General features: G+C 46.1%; 1 protein-coding gene across 2 annotated transcripts in view; it reads left to right on the top strand.

Annotated features, from left to right (window-relative positions):
* The window catches only part of LOC120948327 (hemicentin-1), a 232,642-nt gene extending 218,467 nt beyond the window's left edge, over positions 1-14,175 (top strand). The window contains exons 8-11 of one of the 2 annotated variants that reach the window (XM_049607978.1): positions 9,170-9,291; positions 9,754-9,934; positions 10,045-10,218; positions 10,312-14,175. In XM_049607978.1, the coding sequence (XP_049463935.1) occupies positions 9,170-9,291; positions 9,754-9,934; positions 10,045-10,218; positions 10,312-10,536 (702 nt within the window). In that variant the 3' untranslated portion in view covers positions 10,537-14,175. The remainder of the gene's footprint in view (positions 1-9,169; positions 9,292-9,753; positions 9,935-10,044; positions 10,219-10,311) is intronic. The other variant, XM_040364540.2, reaches the window with a different exon arrangement.
* The last annotated feature ends 8,816 nt before the right edge of the window (positions 14,176-22,991 follow it).

The following is a 22,991-nucleotide window of genomic DNA, read 5'->3' as shown; positions in this document are numbered from 1 at the left end:
TCGACGAGGGAAACGATTGCTAGCTTAATAAGAAAAGGTGCAAAGATGCTCCATTTTTCCACGTCCTGTGCAGCTCCAGGGAATGGTGCAACCTTTCCCACACCCTCCCGGGTCCATACCAACCATACCGATCGTAAACAATTTTCCTAACAAATTTTCATACCCATCACATCTCGACTCGTTTCGGGTGATGATGACAGAAACCTCTGCTGCCTGCCACTACTCAAAGATTCATGCTCGCTCACTATCTTATGGTGCCAATCTCTCCCCTCTCTCCCATGCCCTTTGTCCCCGTTTGGGCCATTTTACTTTGCAAAATGGCCATCTTAAAAGAAATGGGCTTGCCTGGCGACCGGTAACCGGTCGTCTTGCGATGCAGACGAAAGATCATCACCGACGACAGATAATCTCATTGGCACCTAACAACGGGGTAGTAATCACTGGCAATCGCTTCATCAACTATTTATAAAAAGCCCGCCCGTGTTATCCTTGCAAACCAGCAACACACACACACACACACGCACACCCTGGTACAGTGACAGTACCATAAGCGTTGATTGTCGAGTGCCTTTCCTCAGGGGAAGGTCCCAATTTGACTAAGCTTTATGGTTTGCCTTCTGGCAGCAGCCACCTCTCCGGACAACGACGCTAGAGGTGGTAGTGATGTTGAGGTTGTTGCGTCGTGGTTCACCTTTTTGCCACCGTTCTGCAGTTGAGAAAATTGTGTAAACTAAAAGATAGGGGACACACTCACACACCCAACACCTTTGGGGACATATTCCCGGAGCAAAACGCTAAAAAAAGGGGGGGCGATCGTTTATATTCATGAATATTCTCCTTCTGCCTTCGCCCAAGTGAGTGCTTGGATAGTATGTGCCGACACAGACTAACACACAAAGCCATATGTGTGGGGAATGTAGTAGCCCTCATATGTTTGTTTGTTTGGCTTAACTACCACGCAAATGGAGGCGGAGGCCACCTGTTTTTGTCTGAAACCCGCAAAAAGGGCAAAAAGGTGAGAAAGGAATTCATTTTCCCAAGCCCAAGGTTCCCCTTACCATACGCGACGAGCAACGAGGCAGCACGATGATTGTGAGTAGTTTGCGGCTTACTCCTTTTTAGCTTCCTCGTCAATCCTGGGGCCCTGCTCCTGCGGGACTAGCTTGGTATCCGGCGCACGGCGTGCGTTCCCTGCGCTCAACTGACAGTTTATTCGGGGCAGCACCCCCGGTCTTTCGCATCGCGATAGACCGTTCGCACATACATACGCGCGCTGTATATTAATTTAAACATCAACTTATTCACCGCATCCCCACCCGATCTTATTTGCATACCTTTTGGCCGGTTTTGGGACGGAAGGTATTGTCTCACCTTTGTGCACCCCAAAACGGGGGAGTTGTCTTCGCTCTCTTATCGCGCACTCTCTCTCTTTCTCTTTTCATTTTTCAATAAGCAATAAGTTACAATCACCACGAAACTCTCTCCAACCTGTGTTGTGCTTTGTCGGTGGAAAACACCTTTTTCCCGCTCGTAGTACGAGGAGTGTTTTCGCGGGCTTTCTGTTTTCCCCCATTGCATACGGGAACTTTTGATTCGTTTTCGCGAAACCCGTGTTTATTGCTATTGTGCCAGTTGGCACGTTAAATTTAACGTTTATTGTTTACCTGCCGCGTACCCCATACCGGGGTTTGCCTCATCGTCCCCGCTGTCGTAGTCGATGGGATGGGGTCGTTTTGTGGGCTGTTTTCATTTGGTTTATGATCAAACAACGTGTGTGTGTGTGTGTGTCAAGCGCGCGAAACGACTTCTTCGATGGTGTTGTTTTCGGATGTTTTGGGTCGTTTCGGTGGGATGGTTGTCGTAAAAATGGCGCAATGCTCCACTCTGCTCTCCTGCTTTACTATATCGGTGACGCTATAATTCAATGTACCGTTAGCGACGTCAACAGACGGCTTGGCGGCACACGAATGCAAGTGAAAATGGTTGTGTTGGCCATTTCTTTCAAACGGTCGCTTCTCTATCAACTGCTTCGTCCCGAGCATTGCGCCCAGGTTGGACTGCGGAAAGTGTTTGCAAATGAAGTTTTCTTTGTGCTTCTCACTTCCCCCCTTGTAACATTTCTCATTAGTGTAAAATTTAATGATCCTAACGGAAGTTGCAACCAGTCGCTTTTCGTTTTCTAATTCGTCGGAATTACTATCATTTGCTTTCAAACCCCCCCCCCCCCCCCCCCCCCACCGGGCTAGCCCTAGCAGCAACCGAGCGACCCGAACGGTTATGCTAATTGACAGTGTAAATAGTGATGAAAGCTTTCTGCCCAAATCGCTTATTAATGGAGGTGTGCCCTCATGTAGCAATCGATGGGAAATGTTAGATTTTTTTTAATTTAAAAACAAATATTCCAAAAAAGAACGAAAGATCTACTCGTTTTACAATACGCCTTTCCTCTTGCACACAAATTACAACCGATCATCCCGACGCAAGCGAAGGTAGCTAAGTAGGGATTCCATTTCCTCATTAGCCGGACCCGACCGGGAAAAGGGGGTAATCCGCTTTGCCGCAGTTAAACGGATAAATCCGGGTCCGGGGTACGCACGAAAATACCAAAATATTGTCACATTCATCATTTGTTTTTAAATCTCTCGCTCAGCCCCGGGAGGTCCCTCCCCGAGGGGGAGAAAGGACAATGATGTTGGGGATTGTGGGTAGAACCCAACCGAAAAAAAAGGCTGCCCCGTTTCGAAGGAAAGACAATAATATGGTACGCGGGCAGGAAGCCCATCCTGCCAAGAAGATGTAAATCTCTCTCTCCTTCTTTTACGCAAACACAGCTTCTCGTGCGATGAAAGCTACGTTTTGTTTTTTTTTTTTTTTATTCTCTCCCACGACTCTCTCTTTCTCTCTGTCGTGGCGACACAAAAATACCCCAGGAGCTAACGCCAGCCTACGCCAACCATCCCCAGCGAGAGTACGAGGGCGGTGGAATGGTCCGGCTTGTGTCACGGGCACTCCACCTCGGGTCCGAGCGAAAAAAAAAGGGATAATCCTATTTGTTTGCCATGGGCTGTAAGTTTGCAGGACGAAAGTGAGAAGATACCCGGGCTCGGCCTGTCGACCAGACATCGGTTTCAATCCCAACCCCATCCACCCATCTCCGCTCCCATGCAGCAGCAACCACAATCGTATAATCGCCTTCTATTGTTGTGCTGGGGCGGGGACGCAAAAGAGAGAGAAAGACAGTTTAGCTCCCAATCCTTACGATTGTTAGTGGTTGGCTGTGCTGAAAAGGGGTTAAACCTTTGCCTTGGTTGTCCGATGTCCAACGGAGGAGCCGGTGAGGCCGGGACGAGGTCAAACCAAAGTCCTCAAATCCACGGCCCAAGCCGGTTAAAAGGATCTACGGCGCTGATGTTATTTTCTATCCGATTTGTGTCCTCCTGCGGTGGCGAGCATTTGGGTTTTGCTGTAGTCCGACCAACATGGAGTAAAAACACACTAACTGCATCGAATTCGCCTCTCTTTCCCTTTAATCCGTTACATCAATTAATCCGCAAGTGGGTTCTTCCTGCCGTTCAAGTAATTGCTGTCGTTATACCGTGACGAACGTTGTTGGGGCGTTGTTTTTCCAACGCTAACGCAAACACACACACACACCGGCAAACAGTGCCAAAATTGTGTGGCGGTTTTGTGTGCCCCCACCTCAATGGTCGGATTATGAAAATCAATTCAAAGCAATCGTTACTACGTGCGCACAGTAACGTTCGCTCGGTGGAAGAAGTTGTTCCGCCATAGCCAAAGCCACACGGCATGTCGAACGACTCATCGACTAACCCCGGGACAAATCCCGGGACCAAATCTCACACTGAATGATGATGTGTGTTCGTCGCCACACCAGCTGGCCGCCGAACAGGGACGAGCCTTTGACAGAGCAAATTTACGTCAACATCCGTTGATCCGTCGTCGTCGTCGTCGTCGTTTGTTGCTGCCGGGTGTACTCTCATACCATATTCTTTCGCAATTCCGACGATCAAGCCGTCGGAGTTTGGTGGTATTTAGAGGATTGGCAAAACACGTGCTTCCCCGCGAGACTACATTGACGCACGAAAGGGAAAGCTTTTACGCAAAGGGGGAATAGAGAATGAGAGAGAGAGCCATAGCAGAGATGCTGCAAATTGCACCACACGTAACACGTAAATTCCAATTTGTTTTGGCAGCGGATTAGCTCAAACCTCATCCTTCGTGTGCTTTGCATGGTGGGCTGCTGGTGGGCGGAGTAGGGGAGATGTATGTTTGCGTTAGCATAACCCTTTTACCCGCAATCTCGATTTGTTTACCTCCTATCCTATCCTGTTCGAGAGGGAAACCGAGGACGCACCGGCTGTGAACAATGTGGCCGTACCTTTTTCCCACGGGGAATCTAACCGAACCATACATTCGTGGTTAAGCTCACTCGTTTGATAGTGGTGGCCGTTTGTATGGGCAGCAGATGGGGTGATGAGTGATGAAGCGAGCAATGGGACTGGGCAGGAAAGTGTGGCGGTTTTGTTCGATTTCGACATTTTGACCGCAGGAAAAACAGCCACACAGGCCGGGGCATTAGTTTAACATTTAAAACATACCGATTAAAGGCTTAGCAAAGTGTTAAAAATTCATTCCACACTCTCACACTTACCGGTTTGTGGGGCTGATTGGGAATGTAGCGTCGCTCCGGGGCTGTGTGAGTTGAGTTTTAATTAACAGTACACGCGCGATGTGTTCGGCTGTTTCGTGCAAGTTCAGAACGGTCGCTTGCCTCCATCAACTAATCATAGTGCTTAATCCTATGGGAAAACTATTGTGGTCGCCCTTTGACCTTCGTATTGTTCTGTTTGGATGTTCTGTTTTGTTGTGTGCATTGTGGGTAATGTTAATGACAACAAATAATGGCTTCAAACAACAACATATCTTACAATTAACAACAAATCGCTCTCTTGAGGATGTGTACGGTAAACACTTAAAAATTGAATATTTAGATCTTTTTTCGATTACATGCAAATTAAATATGAGTATGAACATCATGAAATACTCATAGAATTGAGTTAGTTAGGATAAACTAATGCAAAGCAGTTTCATGACGTATCTGCATTCTAAAACCCCAAATCCTATACGAAACTCAAAGTGTGTTTTCATTGCTCTGAACTTTCCAAAACATAAAAAGTCAACAAATAATTGACTATTTAACCAAAAATCTATGAATGTGGGGCTCTTCACGATTCTAGTCAGTTTTTTTTTATGGAGTTTGACAGTTGGAGGCTGAAGTCATGTAAACACTCCATACAAAACCACACAAAAAACTAGCCTGCAATTTTCAGTTTAGATTATTTTAGCCTCAAAGCTAGAATTAGATTCGAGTACCTGCTCGAAAACACGGTGTTGTTTACATTTACCCCAAGGTGCATTGAACAGATCACGTGGTGGAATCTAGAATCAAAGTGTATGTAGCCCAGGTGGTCTCATAGTATGTTTTTTTAAACCAAATTTGAATATCACTTTTTAACAGGATGGGTGAAAACTTTTGTTCAAACAAGCTTTCTTGAAGCTTGACGAATACTCAGAACACTCTTAAAATATTCATTCTGAAACAGAAGCGATAAAAATCAGCCTTCTAAATTCATACACCTTGGGATAAGCCCACCTGTATATTATACCTACTTAGATAGCTGCTCGAAAACTGCTGTACAATACAAACAGCAGACAGGCTGAAATTTCCGCCTACGAACTTACAACGGAAAGGGCCCCAATGTCTCATTTCCATGGAGAGAGCTTTCTTCCGTAATTAATCGATTATTCAACAAAATAAACTCTTGCTCAAAAAGCATTGAATATAAAGTAAACAGAAAGTTTCCACGTCTCTGTAATCCACACATTTTCCACTTTGTGTAAGACGGTACGTTTCAAACGCACTAGCCTAGTGCAATCGCTCGTTAAAATGAAAATGCTACCAAATGAATTTTTGCGCTTGAAGGATTTCTCGCTCTAGTTTCGCTATTTGTTCGACCAAAAGTCAACATTCCTTCAATGTTTATGCAATGGACACTGTACACTGTAAAGACACGAGCAGAAGCAAAAGCGTTCCCTCTGCACACACACACACACACACACACACACACACACACACACACACACACACACACACACACACACACACACACACACACACACACACACACACACACACCAAATAGTGACCGTACAAATACACCCCAGCCCATACTGCACCTGCACCTTGAACGATACATCGATGCAGAGTGCAATTCCGCTGGGCATTTACTTGCCCATTAATTGGCTGGAGCGATCGCTGTCCCCCTCCGTTCGATCTCGGTAAACAGCAAAACCACCGACAGAAACGCATCGTGCAGCGTGCAATTTTGCCCCACTGCTTTAGGGACCATCTGGGGGTACCACCGGACCCCGCCCCGCCAACATTGAGGACATGTTACGCGATCGTTAGCCCTGTGTGTGTTACGCAGCTGTTGGAAAGGAAGCAAATTCGCCCATGGCCGGGGATAGTGGCGCAAGCGGCCGGTACATGTTTGTGTAACTTGTTGAAGTTTGGATTTTGCGGTTTTGTGAACAAAATCGGGCCATCCATCGCTTAGCCACGCCGACAGGCAACATACACGATGCGCGCCGAACACCTCCCCTCGTGTCAAGGTGAGGTGAACAGTTGCGTTTGCGGTTCCGACGCATTTTCTGCCAATTTTCTCACGTAACCACGTAGGGGGGGGGGGGGGGGCGAGAGTTGCTAATTAGAATTACATTGCCACAGCGTAAAGGTAACGCCTACGGTCGGTTCAATGTTTGATTAACAGTCCTGTGATTCGCACTGATAGAAACAATCAAACAGGAGATGCGTATATTCCCAAAACTGTTATGTGATGTCGCAACAAAAACAAACCCCACACTTTTTCGTTTTTGGATATGTTTCGTTGGATATGTTCGTATCAGTACGTAGTCATCCTTCTCGTGTATGTTCTTAGAACGACTAAAAACTATTTCTAGCGAACTTCAAACAAAATGAAGTAACACCATGATACGAGCGAGAAAGCAATTCTGAGAATTGTTTTAAAACATGCATACCGCTGCGTACAGTGGCTCAGCGTCAACGGTGCAATCGAAACCGCATACCGTGAAGCGTAGTTCCGGTGATAAAATGGGTTTGGTATTTGGGTGTTTTCCTTGTTTTTTCACGATCCCGGCTAGTGGTTAACACACATCTCGCCCACGACCTCTGTGTGGTTCTGGTTCGGTTCGAATTGCGGATATTTTGCACGCTCGATTCCGGAAATTTTGTTCCTAGTTGAAAACCACAAAAGCGCTAAACCGACGGACCCGACTGTAGCGATTCCGAGCATGATATCAGCAGCGATAAGAGCTTGGATGTGGTAATGCATTGCGTTGGTGGCAAAGATTTGTTGTTTGTTTAAAATAGTGGTTTTAATATTGCTGTGAATGTACCAAACAATGCGAGTATATTTTTTCGTAAAAATGGTCTCTTTTGTTGTAAATATAAAATTCTTTAATTCCTACAAATATTGAAAATATCACCATTACTGTACATGATATTTTTTTTATTTTTTAACAGTACGGTCAGACATTAGCAATATCTTGCGATTGGTTCATTTAATCCTTCGAATCAGATGAAAGAGCGAACAAAAATGGGCAAAACGTTAAATAAATAGTGAGTTCACACATAGCAAAAGACTCAATACATTTGTACTGGTGCGAGATGCTTAGTGAAGAATAAGCGAGCTTTTAGGGTATATGATTATAAGAATTGATACCAAACTTTCAACAAAACCCATTGGATACAACCAAAACAACTATGAATAACTCCTCCACGGCCCAATGGTCGTAAAACTGCACAAGGCAGAAAGCTTTTCACCCTCCACCGGAAGACAACAACCACAGAAAAAAAGCAAAGTAATACCCCAAACAAACCAAACACTTTGCGGCATACCGTTGGAAAACGATTACTGTGCCCTGTGCGGCTCAAGCAGCCCGGCAGACCGAACCAGACATATTTTCCTTACAATCAATTAAGCTAAATAAATTGAGTTATTCGAAGTTATAAAATTTCACCGTTATTACTTCGGCACAGCCAGTTGTGACCGGCTTGCTGCTCATCCACTTTAGGCTGGGTGAAGGTGGAGATGAACAGCGATGGTTCGGGGTAGCAATCACAGGACGACCCGGGACACAAAACACAACGATGGCGGGGAATGTTTATTTTTGGTTCGCCGATTCCTTTAGGTCTTCCTTGTACGACTACTACTCGTTTTCGTAGTACACGATTTTTTGGATGAACGAACGGAAATCCCCACGCCAACGGGGGCGGATACACACGAATGCTGACCACGCCATGCAAAGGGCAACGACGACGGCGACGACACCAGTGGGAACTTTATTCAATTGTCAATCGTTTCGGTACGTTTGAATGGTGCACCCCGGCAGAGATGGAAGAGCCGGCGGTCCCTGTCGGTCTGGTGAAGCAATAATAGTCATCCGCACCGACCAAACGATGTGTGACCGAACCATGCAAAACATGCGCTCGGCTGCGTTGAAAAAGGGTTCGTCGTACATTCATTGGCCGCAATCCGATTCTGGTCCCGTGTGTGTGTGTGTGTTTAAGAAGAATTCAAACAAAAGTCAACCTATAGCGCACGCTGTCGTGTGCTACGGCAAACCAGTAATATGAGGTCCTGACCCAAGCAAAAGGAATATTTAAAAAAAATTGCCCTCTTTCCTCTTCAAAACACTCTCGCACAGAACACATTCTAATATCAGACTCGTAAAGGGAAAACGACAAGAATAACAAAAAAAAAAAACACATGTGTAGTAAAAGTTCAAACAAACCCTTCCCCCATCCCAGCCATTCCGGGACCACCGAACAGCCCCGGATTGAATGGTTTGGCCCGGTTGCGCTTGGCCAGTGTCTCATCGGTTCGCACTAATGCTGCTCCTGCGAAAGGCGAATAACATTTTGTCCCAATTTCATCGTCCCACGGGAGTGCCCGGACGTGGTCGCTTATTTTTTTTTTGTCGTCATCATCGTCGTCATACTATCAACCTCCCATACAAATTCTCATCTATTCACTTCCCTTTCCTCTTCTTCCCGTTCTTGCGGCAGGTCTCGTGGAATCAGAACTCATTTCCGCTGCAGCCAACCGACCGGCGTACGATGTCGTCCAGGGGCAACCGGCACACGCTCACCATACGCCACGTGCAGCAGGAAGACTTTGGCAACTACAGGTTAGTGGTGGAATCCATTTTTTTTTATTTTAATTGACCCATGTGTAGTGTGTGTGCAACCGTGCCATTCTGTATAGCGGCACGGGTCTGAATAGAGCTTCTAATATCCCCTGTTTTGGTCAGATGAAAGGAAATGGTGATACTGAGCGGGGAAAGAAAAAAGTGAACACTCTCGCCCAATATCCTCGAGCTAGTACCAAAATTGTTGGACGATTCATTTGAGCACGATCAGAGTACAAACACACACACACACACACACACATGCAAGCTCCAAATGAAGTCACCCAGTGGACGAAACCGAGTTGGGTTGGTTTAGGAAAAAAATGGCACACAAATGAACCTCCCAGTGCGTCGTCGATGTGTGCCAATGTTTGCCCCTTGCACCAGTCGTGTGTCTACGATGACCGGATGACCGATTTCTGTCTAATGATTTGGCACTTCTTTTCCCGCCACCATCCACAGCTGCGTTGCGGACAACTCGCTGGGCCGTTCGAAGAAGTACATGGAGGTTTCGGGGCGGCCAGGACCGGCCGATTTCCTGTCGCCGCCGTGGAGCCGCTCAACAGACAGCTTTAACCTGACCTGGAAAGTCGAGAGCTACCCACCGCTGCAGGAGGTCCGGCTGCTCTACCGGAAGCTGATGGTAAGCGGCTGATTCTCTACCCGAAACGTTTCGGCCAAGACCGAGTGCCTGTTTTGTTGGCTAAAATTGTTGATTCGATTCTCCGATTTTTTTTTCTCAACGCTCCACAGATGAACGAAACGTTCCAGCAGCCTGGCCGATGGCACGACGTCATCCTAACGCCCGCCCCCCGGCCCCCATCGGAACCGTTGACGCACGTGATGGCGTTCACACTGCGCGGGCTGCAGCACAGCTCGGTGTACGAGGCGATCGTGCAGGCGAAAAATCGCTACGGCTGGAACGAGGTAAGCAGGATTTTGGGAGGGGGCTCTTTAACTCTTCCATCACTGAACGCACGTGTTTCCTTCTCTTTCTCACACACACTTTACCCGCGACAGGTGAGCGACATCTTCCAGTTCTACACGCAGCGAATAACGTCCGACATACACTCGGAGGAGATGCAGGTCGCTAGCTCGACGTCGCGCTCGGGGGCCACCACGCTACACCGGACCGCACCACCGGTCGGAACGGCCTGGACGCTGTTGGCGCTACTGGCTACGCTCATCCCTTGGCTACTGCTGCACGGTGGCACGCTTGCCGATCGCTCCAAGGTCAGCAACTAAGCAGCGTCAGCATTGCGATCAGCACCCGGATGTGACCGAAGTAACCGACCCGTTCGCGAGCCGATGTTTGCGGACATGTTAGACTGTAAGTTTTCTTTGCCGAATGGGGGACACCATAAACCAAAAACCGGGGGAAGGAGGATTGCTGCATCCGAAAGAGCCTCCCCTGCTGCAGCCGTGTTCGATCGTCATCAGAATGTGCCAGCGCAGAAAATGCTTCTTCAATATCCAGCCGTCTGCTTAATTTGTAACGAGCAATTCCAAATCATCCAACATTCCAACGAGGGCTGGAGCGAAAGGACAGGTTCAGACACTCCCAAGACGCACACCGAGCCGATACAATCGATAAGACGTCCACCTTGGCAGGCACGGTCGCGTGACGGGCAGCCAAAACTGAACCGTACTTTGATAATTAGCTAGAGGGCAAAACAGGCTGGCAAGGCAAACTAAAGCTTGTGTCTGTGTATCAAAGCAGAGGGGGGGGGGGGGGGGGAGGGGGAAGATGTAGCAAACGGACACCCATACATATGCCAAAGATTCGATACAAAGCACTCACACACACACACACACACACACACACACACACACGCAGAGCAATTTTCTGTGCGCTTTTGAACTTTTCCCCCGTTTCCTTCTCTGTGTGCGAACTCCTGCCTGAAAAGAACGGTCCTTTCATTATGTATAGATGTATATGTGTGTGGGTGTGTGTGTCCAACTTCGTACTAGTTTAGGAGATCGAGGGAATGGGCTCACCTTAGAAACTTTAGTGATGCTTGCACATTCGGTCACCGCCGGCCCGCCGTAACTCTCGTGTATATACTCGCATACTCCTTCCCATGATGCCCTGTGTCGATAGGGAACCGCCACCATCATCTGCCACGCATCTCATTGAGCGTCACACACACACACAACCGTGGAGGGCGCGACAGAACCTCCTCCACATAAGGGGACCGCCGAGCAGCAGATGGATGCTGGGAATGTTAGGGAAAATCGAAAACTTTTGCTTGTACCTTGTACTACCACCATCACCGGTGGTCCACCTCGCCCGTGGAATCAGAGCGAACAGGCTCGTGATAGGTGACAGACAACGGCCCGACGCTGTGACACTCGACACAGCGAACAAAGTTGTACGAGCAGCCTCGCCTGGCATCATTACTAATGCAACAACGACAGGCAAAGAATCGGCAACGATCGTGGCGTGGCGTGCTGGCAGTAGAAGTTTGCCGAATGTCTGGATGCCGGGTTGTGTCCCCGGTGTCCCGGGTGTGTGTGTGTGCGGCTAATGTTTAGATAAAGTCTTAAGCAAATTAAAATCAATTCGGCTGCGCGTTTCGTGTGTAGTGTTTCGTGTGGCGCGCGTGTGCGCCATATGCGTTTCACGTTGTCAAAAGAACGAGCGAGAGAGACCTACCAACAACTCGTGTGCCCAATCGACCCTCCCCGTACGGTGAGAATGCCAGCACATGATACCACTTTTTGAACCCTTCGTACACGCGCACACATACACACACACCCACACTCCGCCGGGAGGGAGCCTGTCTTTTGTAAATACATTTTAAACCATTGTTTTGATTATCAAAAAGTCAACCTTTTGCCGTTCGGCGCCACCTTTCCCCCTGAGGAGGGGCCTCGTTTAACCAAAACGCCCACGGAACGTTTCAATAATGAGATATGACGAAGTTATTACCCATCGCACACACACGCGGGCAGTAGGTGGAATATGGCGGAATGGTTGCAAAGGATTGCGGGGAAACGCTCATGGCGTCACCGTGGACCGGGGAAAACTTTCCGAAAATCGTTCCATCGTTGCATCTATCTCTTTCTCTCCCTCTCTCTCTCTCTCTCTCTCTCTCACTCGGTCTCCGTTTCTTGGGAGGCAGTGTAGAATCAATTAAAATGTGAAAATATACAAACACTCGACGAGCGAACTGCTGTGCTGCCTTTCCAACCATTTTTCCAATATCGACTCAGCCTACCGAGGCTCCTGGCACACACACACACACAAGCCAAACCAAGACCACTCATACACCCACTTTGTTTTCTCTGTGCGCAAGTTTGGCCGCTACTGTACCCACAAGGCTTACAAGGACAGCGATGCGGAGCGGGCCCGATCGTAACTCGAGTTTGCCTAACGATCACACCCTGCAGCTGGAGAGGTTGTTTTGCTACTGCTCGCCTGCTGTTTTGTTAGTAGACAATTTGGCAAACTTTATCAAACTTTGTCCAGCTTTCTGTCCCCATCCCCCTCTCCTCCCTCTTCACGTCCAGTTGTTGCGCGTTCCAGGCTCTAACCATCACAAATCGAACGGGCCAATCGATTTGAAAAAGGGAAATACTGTTCCACAACTTGCTAGCGCACGGCCCCGTGAGGTGGTGAGGGATTTTAAAACGAAATTAGTATATTTTAGTCCTCTACTAAAATTTCAAACACAAAAAGAAGATCCTTACCATCCGGAGTCCCACCCTGAGGGGATATTTTTCGGTTTCGATGAAGTGAGCACTTGCCTTCCAGCGAGGATAGGATTAGCGACGATTCCGCTTGCGCCCTTTTTGACGGACGGACACACGGAGCGTTATGATTGTTGTCAAACGACCACTGCTGACGTGCGTTTTGTCTCTCCCGGGGCTGCACATTCTTTTGTGTGGTTTTTAACACTTTACCCCCACCCGAAGCCCGGCCCCCTTCATCGGCTTTCCCAAAGGATCGGTTCGGCCCTTAAAAGGAAACTTCTCCAAGTTATGTTGAGCGTTTTTCTTTCCACTTGGGTGTGTTTTTTTCCTCGCATACTTTTAATCCATTTGAAAGCGCGTGTTGGTGTGTGTGTGTGCCAGATCCAACCTTCCGTTTTACACTTCACGTTGCTTCTCGCACGATAATCGGAGCTTGATCCATGCGGCCAGAATCCAACACGTCAATGCGGTCGGCTTCTGTCGGCTGTGTGTTAAAAGTTTTTCGGCCCGGTCCATAAAACTTCCGGGCCCAACATTATCTTACGTCCGCATCCGGCAGTGCGGCGGGACACACGGAAGCGAGACACACTGGCAGGAAAGCTCTCGCCCAATGCCAAGAAATGTTCGGGCAACCCCTTTTCTTTTCATAAAGAATTTGGAGAACCAAAGCAACCAAACAAAACAAAAAAAAACCCTCCCGGAAACGTGTTGTCACACAGCGTTCGAGGTGACATTCATTCAGTGGGGCAAACTGGAGCCACAATGGGAATGGCAGCATTAAAGCAAAAAAAAAAAACAAAGAAAGAGATAAAGGGAAGAAAGTCGGTGGAAAGGGAACTGCAGCAGTGTCGCGCACTTTTGATGCACTCAACCGTGAATAAGCCCTGGGTTGCCGCCGTTGCCGTCGCCGGCCATGATGAATGGGTTTTGCTGGTGATGGGTTTCAGTTTTTGGGATGCGCCAACTTTTCGTTCCCCGTAAACCCTTTCCCCCGTCCCCAGGGGTTTCGGTGGCAGCGCCACGAGTAGCAGCATGTCGGACGGCAAAGCAAAGCATCTTTTGGGCCAAAATTTAAACCGACCTCTCAATCAAAACGGCTCAATGAAATGCGACAGCAAAAGAGCGGTTGGTCTAGATTGCATGTTCATCCACCTCCCCCACCCGTGGTAAATGCTCCCTCCCCCCCCCCCCCCCTCCCCCTCACATTTACCATTATAATTGCTCAAAGAAAAACGAAACTAAGCCCTGTGGTCCCACTCGCAAGCATCGTTCCATTTCCGGCCGAGTAGAACAATTAAGAATCGGATCGTGTTTGGGAATGTGGCCCCAAACGCCCCGAATGCCCCATTGTACATTGCCTATAGTAGCACAGTTGTCGCGCTCTGCAACAACTCGCAATCTCATCCAGTAAGTATGTGTGTCTGTCTGTGTTTAATAGTTAAAGCTCTAGGATCACCGTCAATCGGTGTGTGCGTAAGCGTCCGCGTGACACGCACCGTGCACCTTGTAAATAGCACACGAAACATATACATACATACATCTATATTTACTCGTAACAGAAAAGCAACAACAACAAAAAAGTTCCCCAAAAATACACACAAAATTACTTTCGAAGCACAGGTAGGACATTAAGCATTTACAAAACCCCGTACGTACTGCTCACACGGACGAACTGCTCATTCACCACACCAAACACATTGTCGCGAAGGTGAAGCTGAAGAAGACAACAGCAACAACATCAACCAAAATGAGATGAAATTGCTTTCCTCAGTGAGGTGTGAAGTAAGAAGTAGCAAAGTAAGAAGTCACTCGCGGTTTTCTCGCGCTCTTTCGCTCTCATTGGTGGCACCTTACTTTTGCTGTGAATGGTTCATACAGTTCAGGCACACCCATACACACTTATCTATCTTCTCATGATACAATTTTTAACACAACACGCCACATCATCAACGTTGAATGCGTTGAATGAAAGTGAAAGTGAACAAAAGAAACAAACAAACAGAAATAAAAACAGTAGAATAAAGCTCCAAGACAAACAAAGTTAAAGAAGAGGCTTTGGTCGTGTCTAGCAAAAGAAAAACGCGTATAGCACTAGGTGTGCTTTCGAAAATGTAAGCCAAAATTAAATGAAAGAAAACAGCAACAGCAACACAACACGAAACGCTACTGTAAACCAGAACAACAACAAAAATAAAACAAAACAAGAAAACAAAGCAAACAAATGAAAGCAAAAACGAAAACATCAAAAGAGGAGAATGTGTCGTGGTTCTGTCGTGGCGCGCCCCTCCGGCATTGCGGTGGGAGGTGGTGCATGGGGCAAGATTTGAAATGAAGACTTTTTATATATTTAAGTATTATATTATATGTGAATGTACCTATGGCGAGCAGCATGTAAATCGTAAGGGCACCCTTATACGGTAAGTACCACTAAAAACCTACACACTACTATTACTTGATAGTAAATAGGGCGAGCAATGCAAAGTAAAAGAAAAAAAACAGACAAAAAGAGAAAGAGAGCAAGAGGCAGAGAGAACAAGGAAACTAAAAACAGAAAACAAAACACTAGCAAAAACTCACAAAACGCGCGGGAAGAGTTGTCAAGTTGCAACTGCTGCAGCAGCAAAACCAGTAGAAATAATTGAAGCAGAGGAGCATCGAAGGGACAGGCTAAGATGGAGTGAATGCCGCCTAAAAACACATAACACAAGACATATTTAGACGTTAGCGTAAAGATAACATTTCAGAGAGGAAGAGAGAGAAAAAAACAAAAACCATCCCCCATACCAAGAAAAGCACAGTGTTTGTGTTGTGTGGAGCTGTGTCGTAGTGGGAGAGAGAGAGCAAAAAAAGCTAAGCAAAACAACAACTAACACAGCAGGAAGGCAGTAACAGTTGAGGCATTACAGCCTACACGACAAAACACACATGCAGACTAGTTACTTTAATGATGATTGATGCCAGCCAGGTGGAAAAATATGAAGCAAATTAAATATTGACTTTAATGGTAAATGAAACGCACGAAGCCGCCCGCCCTGCCGGGTTTCCGGTGTCCGGCGGTGAACAAAAAAAAAGAAACAAACAAACAAAATCGTACATTGCGGGCGCCAGAATCAAGTGGAAACAAAGAAGCACACACCATACGTCCCCACTGCTGGAGAGAAACGAAGAGAAGGCGGACGGCAGAGTACACGAGCCTGGCCGTGAAGGCAAAATGGCAAACTGACAGCACGACAGCGATGGTGATGATGATCATGATAGTTGACTACGTAAACAGAAGTGGAGGAAAAAGAGAAGAAGAAAAACAAGGCAAAGCGAGAAAAAGATGTAGAAGAATGCAAAAAAACAAGCAAGAAGAATTAGGAGTAGAGAAAGGATCAGAGGCAGAACAGAAGAAAATGGATATCCGAGACGAGTCCCGTTCTGCTGCTATCTCCGGGGATATGACGTAGGATAGATGGCCGTGCGTGACGCGCAAATCCTGTATGATTATTGTACCAGTCCACAACAATTCGGAAAATAAAAACAAAATTAATACAAAACAAAACCAACGCCAAACCAACGCCCCCGTCGCTGTTGTGCATGATTTGAGGAAACAAATGTGTGTTTCTCTAAGTGATTTATACTTATTTCTTTTTTTTATTTTGTGTGTGTGTTTTTAATGTTTAAAATAAAGTATTTTTAATATTTTTATTAAAAAAATGTATTTTACATATTTTTTATCTTTTGCTTTGTTTTTTTGCTAATTATAATGTATAATGTTTGTACGTATTGTTGTTTTCTTTTCTTTATTTTTCTATTTTATTTTCTATCCGTGTAATAAGTTCATCTTAATTCAAGCGGTCTGTATATTTACTTTCTTTACTTTTTATCTTTGTTATTATATTTCATTCTTTCACACAATTACTTTATACTTCTCATATTGAGCTATCGATAATTACATCGGTCAAGTAGTTTTTGTAATCGGTTCGCACAAAACATCGTAAAGTCTTGAGAAAGGATGCCAATATCCCGAGCGTAAGTAATTCCTTAGTATTAGCTAGTATTAGTCCCACTGGAGCTATCATTTGCATGCCTAACAGCATATTCCATTAGGTTCCCTTACAGATTTACAGAAGCAAAAGTAAACTGCAATTCGGTAAGACGCCATCCCTGCAACACGAAAAGACACACGAAAAGAAGCACAAGATCAAATCAAACCCGCACCAATAAGATTCCTCCAAAGGTGTACACCAATAATGGCCCCAAATTAATCCATTTCAGTACCGCTCTCGCTAGCATCAAGTGAAACCCGAGCTGATAGAATGCTACTTGAAAGGAAAAACTTCAATTACTTCCATCTCACTATCGTATCTACTAGCGACTGGGTTCGTCTCCATCGGTCCATCAGTGGGACATTTATTGACTGTCGACGGGCAAGCGCAGTGGGGAGAAGCAAAGGATTTGGCTGCAGCCACTTTCCTAACATTCCGAGCAATTTTCTGTACCGTATTCATCCCACCGCTCTCCGAGGAAACGTAAGACGTAAGTACGCTGCCCACATTCCAATACGTTGCGGGGTTTTTTTTGCAGATCTTCAGTTTCGATGCACCGACGTGCTCTATTCACTTGCAGCAGGCAGCTCCGCTCTAAAAGCTCCAGGAAATCTGCTCGATTTAAATGGTGGCAAAGCAACGAAGACGAAGGAAAACCCAAATCAAAACACAACACAACAGCACAGAAGCTTCAACCGAAGAGATGCTTCAAGCACTGCCGAGTGTCTGTTGATGCTGGGAGTTTTGTTTGTCTTTCGCATCGCCTGCCATCCAAGTAGGTGAGGGATGGATGCGGCAGCTGTGTACAACCCTGTGTACGGCAATCAGTTGACATCCATCAGCTCATGTGCGTGTGTGTGTGTGTCACGATGAGAAGAAAACTTTCCAAAGATGCGCTGGCATTTGGAGTCGTGCCAGTAAAGCATTTCGATTTAAAAGTGTACTTCCGTCCGGAGGAGGAGCGCATCTAAAGAGCCTTCATCAGTTTGAGTTTTTGCTCGTTGCGTCGTTGCTCATTGCAATCGTTGGTGCTGCACACGCTCCGTAAGTGACACGATAAACCACTCTCCCGATCCAAGGGATGTTAATTAATTCCATACCTCCCGGAACGCATCCTACTACCTCCCCTTCGAAAGGAATCGTTTTCTAGGGAAATGGCTCAGAATTCGGATACACCGATTCCGGGAGGGTCGGAGGCGAAGGAAAAAACCAACCAAACCGAACCCAATCCCAGCTTTGCTTTCTTCCCTGGTGTTGCCTTGGTGGGGCAAGAACATCTTAAGCATACCCGGCGGCGATCGAAGTTGCTTCAAGATTAAGGTAAGCAAATTAAAATTGATTCGTGCGTTGGTCGATAGAAGAAGAGCGATACAAATCGACAGGTGTAACGCCAGAGAAGAAGGTAGGCGGAAAGGTGAGTGAGAAAATGGGAAACGGAAGTAAGTGGCCACTGTGGCAAAAATAATCAGCCCCTTGGTGCGATGGTGAAGGTGAGATGCTTCCTGCTGCTGCTGGGTGCTTTCCTGGAACGTGGTCGTTTAAGTGTTTGCCGTCCGTTTCCAAGCTTCCAGGGAAGCTTTTTTATGGCAGGTTGTAGGAGAGCAATCCTGCAGCCGAGGCAAACATTCCAAAGCAATCGGACCTTTTTGCTGAGGAGTGTATTTTTTCCTTCCTCTTTTTTTTTTGTTTTTTGGTTGATTTTACTTTTTATTAACAGATGTAATAAATCAACAGCGCTAATTGGCACTGGCAGGCGAGCGAGCTTTGGTGAGTTGCTTTTACACTGAAGTTGGCTTCTGATTTGACTGGTTGATTGGCCATTGAATGTCTATATTTTTAGCGATTGCTCCGATTGTTCTTAAACAACAATTGCAGGATGATATTTTAGCTTCGAGCAAAGATAGTGCAGCATATCTGCTCTACAGAACTTCGTTATAATACGCACTATCAACTGTAGACACATTGTAACACGCTTTGGAAAGCCAAACCACACCATTATAACACATTTAGTAAAGCAGATCATACGATAGCAACACATCCGGAAGAGTACAGGCGACTCAATCCATACAAATAACAGCTGTGACACACTTATTAAAAACAACCGAAACGCACAACATGAGCAGGAACAGTTTATGCATTAATACCCAAAACAGGAACTTAGTGACAAGAACCATCGCTCTGGTCAACAAAAGACTAACTTAGTGAAAATCATAACTTTTCAACATACAATCCGGAACCAAATGTCCGAAACCCTTAACTTCTTTTGAGTAAAAATAAACCCAACTCCGATCATTTCAAGTCAGATTCGTTCGAAAGATCAGGAAAGGACTATAACCATCCAACATCTATCGACTTCTGATTTAAAGAGTTCTGTTATGTCCCCCTACCCAAGGTAAGGCCTCGAAATTTCAACGTTTCCAATAAGGGAAACCTCTTCAATGTTTCTATGAGCGTCTGGATCAAGTTTAGAAAGTCCGCTTCGAAATAGTATTAACATCAGTTCCGTCTATTTCTGCAAACAGGTTGACCTTCTTTAACGATGTTTGAAGGCCACAATATTTTAGAATAGGAGGATTAATTAAAAATGGGTTAATGCTACAGTAATTTTCTGAAATGGTGGTAAAAACTAGTCGCAAAGTGTTACGCTACTGATAGTTTTATTGAATCAACCGATAGAAAAACCTCCATTGAAGCTAACTTTACACCAAACTGCTCCCAGCTGATGAGTATTACTGTTATCTAATTAAAGTTTTAAATGTGTAGCATTAGTAATGGTACGAACAAGAATTCGAACGTTGCCTGAGGAGCCAGTTTCTGATCTATTGGACTAATCGTAAGCTCCCAGTGCCATTTTCTATAAGCGCCGATGACCTTGTGGAGTCGCTGAACCGATGTAAAAGTAAGTAACTTACTGAATATTAGATAAAGATCTTTTAAAACAAACTAATTGGATTAATAAACAAACCAAAATACCCAGTCGTAGAAGAGCCTCTTTTTTACTCATTCGGAATCCAATTTGCATTGCCTCCATCATGCATGCTGAATGGGTTGAACTGACATTATGGGCCGATTTTCGCACCGTTCTTCCGAGTACTTGCATCCTGATTGTTACTGCCCGTTTTCCGCCAACTGTTGTTTTACTAGATCCGTGCGCTTCTTAGCACCACCTTGCCGAACTGCTCGGTCGCTGGCAAGTAACTTCCTTCAGACCTTGTACCAGCACTCAGCGGGGAAATAGTTTGTGAAAAGTTACTAGTTAATGATAATTTGTCACTTGCGGGAAAGTATGCGAGTAACTAGAGTAATTTGCACTACAACTTCTCCTTATGCGCTACAATCGGAGACGATTTTGTCCTGTGCAGTACTTTCAGCAGGCTAACTGCCTTCAACTCTTCAAGTAATCGCATATTTTTTTTTTATCAAGAAAATTTAAAGTTCATGCGAAATTTAAACCCGACCAAGTTATTTTAACTGTTGTCACTCGTCACTAACTAGTAAGTAGTAGCAAAAACTGGCACCTAAATACTTTCACAGTTTCATTTAACCAATCACTTCATTCCAGTTCCACAAACGGCTACTAGTATAACTTGTGTTGAGTTTTCAAGAAATGGTCCCCACTGTAACTAGACACTTGGAGCTGAAAATTACCCCCAAAACAAAAAAAAACAAATAAACCTAAACCACTCGGATACAACGCTTCAACACATTGATTTCGGCCAAATTGCCATCGAAATTCGGCGAGCTTCATCGCCATCGCTTCCGAAACGCGTCCGCGGCGACATTAATGGAGGGTAATTGGAATTGTAAATTTTCATTTCAATTACACCGTACAATGGGGTGGCCAATGGCCGTGTCGAGCCGTCCGTACCGCCCCTCCCGGTGATGCGGGGCCTCACTGCCGCCACACCGTAGCGCACCGTAGCAATTTCAAACGTCATTAAACTTAATGTGATTTTTAACACACCAACTTCCGCGAATTGCCGCTCCCCATCGCGCGGAAAGCTCACTCCACCCACCGGCATAGTGGGTGTGAAAAGTTGTGTGAATAGTGTATGTGTGTATGCCTGTGTGTGTGTGTGTGTGTGTGTTGGTGTGCGTGAGCTTACAGTTAATGTGTGGTTATGCATTTTTGATTACCTTCGACGGGTGCGCGCACAGCTGGCCATCATTAAGAGCGCCACCATGGGTGTTTCGGTCCCGGTTCCACCAATTCCGCTCGGTATCTTTTGAAAAAAAAAGTGGAATTTCCCTTATCGTACTTTTCTGTGTTTTGTGTGTTGAAATGTCCCATTTTCTCCCTCTTTTTTAAAGTGCTTTTTCAAACTCACAAACTGGTGGTGAGTGAAAGCTTACTTTTCCGTATTGAAGTTTGCAATTAACGGGAGATTCTCAAGCACAACACATACTCACGGGCAACTTTTTGCCTTGCGTTCAGGTTCATTTCAGGCTTGGCACCTAATGGCCAACCACCTTCCAATCCGGCGGGGAACCCGGTCCGACGAACGTTCCGACCATCACCACAGAAGAAAAAGCGGAAATGAGAAATCCTTTCCACGGAAAGGGTAAAGGCCACCCGCAACAAACCGACATGCTCGCCCCCCCCCCCCCCCCCCACACACACACACACACGGCTCGATAGTTTTGCAGAAAATGCAATTTATTCTGCTGCCGCTAGTGCTACCGCCGCCGCCACCATCGCCACTGCCTAGATCGTGTTATAGATTAATTAAAGTTGTGTAAACACACTGAAACGATCGTAATCTCTCGAAACCAACCCTGCTCTAACCTCTTCGTTTGTGGCACGGCTGCAACGTCACGGCCGGGGAAAAGTCAATCCAACCCTGACTCGAGCCGACTCGACGCTGACGCTTCTCAGGTGGAGGCGAACTGCAGAAAGCTTGCTTTTTTTTGCCCCTACCACTCCATTCCCATGCCGATGGGCTGCAATTGCAGTGTGTGGTTGCGAATCCCAGGCCTCGCCCATTGCGAGATGAAAGAGCGAGAGAGAGAGAGAGAGAGAGAGAGAGAGAGAGAGAGAGCGAGACCGGGAGAAAGATGCACGAATGCACTCCACAAGCCGGAAATTTATCCACAGCAATAAATTAAAAGTCAATATAAATTATTTGGATTTCTCTCTCCTTCTCTCTCTCCCTTTTCCTCTTTTTCTCTCTGTACACGGTGCAGTGCGTACTCCTGGCAATGGTTGTGTATTTTTTCTATATGTCTGTGTACCCACATGGTGCACCTTTTGCACCAACCATTGGAGTGGAAACAGCGCGGAGTGGGTTGTATTTGGGTGGTAATGCATGTAGTACCTGTGCGTCGTTGTGCATCCGCTCGGTGCACAACTTATGCACAGCGTAGGAAAAGAAAATTGTAATAAAGCACATCCACACCCAACGACCCGGGTGGGTTTACACGAGGGAACTGGTAAAGCGATGAGTGCTTTTTTGCTCCAGTTTTTTTTTCGCCGTTCTCCGGGAGCAATTCCAACTCCAACCCTTTGCTCTGCTTTATTGCTTCATCCATTTAATCGCGTATTGATTGTGGACCGTACCGGTGTAATCATAACATTTACCCAGCCAGCAATGTTGGGACGAGCTGTGCAAGAACTTTCAATCATCGGGGGAAAAGTTGATCGGATCGGCAGACCCTCTGTAATGCAAATATTGTTAGTTTGGGACCTAAAAAACCATTGCTCGAAAAACATTGCTAAATAAAGGAAGAGGTTATTACTAATTGCTCGCACCAAGCAAGCAACATACTTTTCGCCAACTGTGAAGCTTTGTTGCTTGGCAAAGTGTATCGATGTTAGTTTTAATAAATACCACATTTTCTGGTCAATAAATGGATGCCCATTGCTCGTATGGGGAAAAGCTCTAAGCTCGCACCATATTTGTAAAAGGGTGTTTCCGTACTGCAAATGGGCTCTTGGGCTTCCACACCAACACTCACCCTACCAGCTCGGGTCAC

The sequence above is a fragment of the Anopheles coluzzii genome, chromosome 2 (genome assembly GCF_943734685.1).
Source record: "Anopheles coluzzii chromosome 2, AcolN3, whole genome shotgun sequence".
In the NCBI taxonomy this organism is placed as follows: Eukaryota; Metazoa; Arthropoda; class Insecta; order Diptera; family Culicidae; genus Anopheles; species Anopheles coluzzii.
Note: the sequence above shows the minus strand (reverse complement) of the source record. Positions and strands in the feature narration are given on the sequence as shown.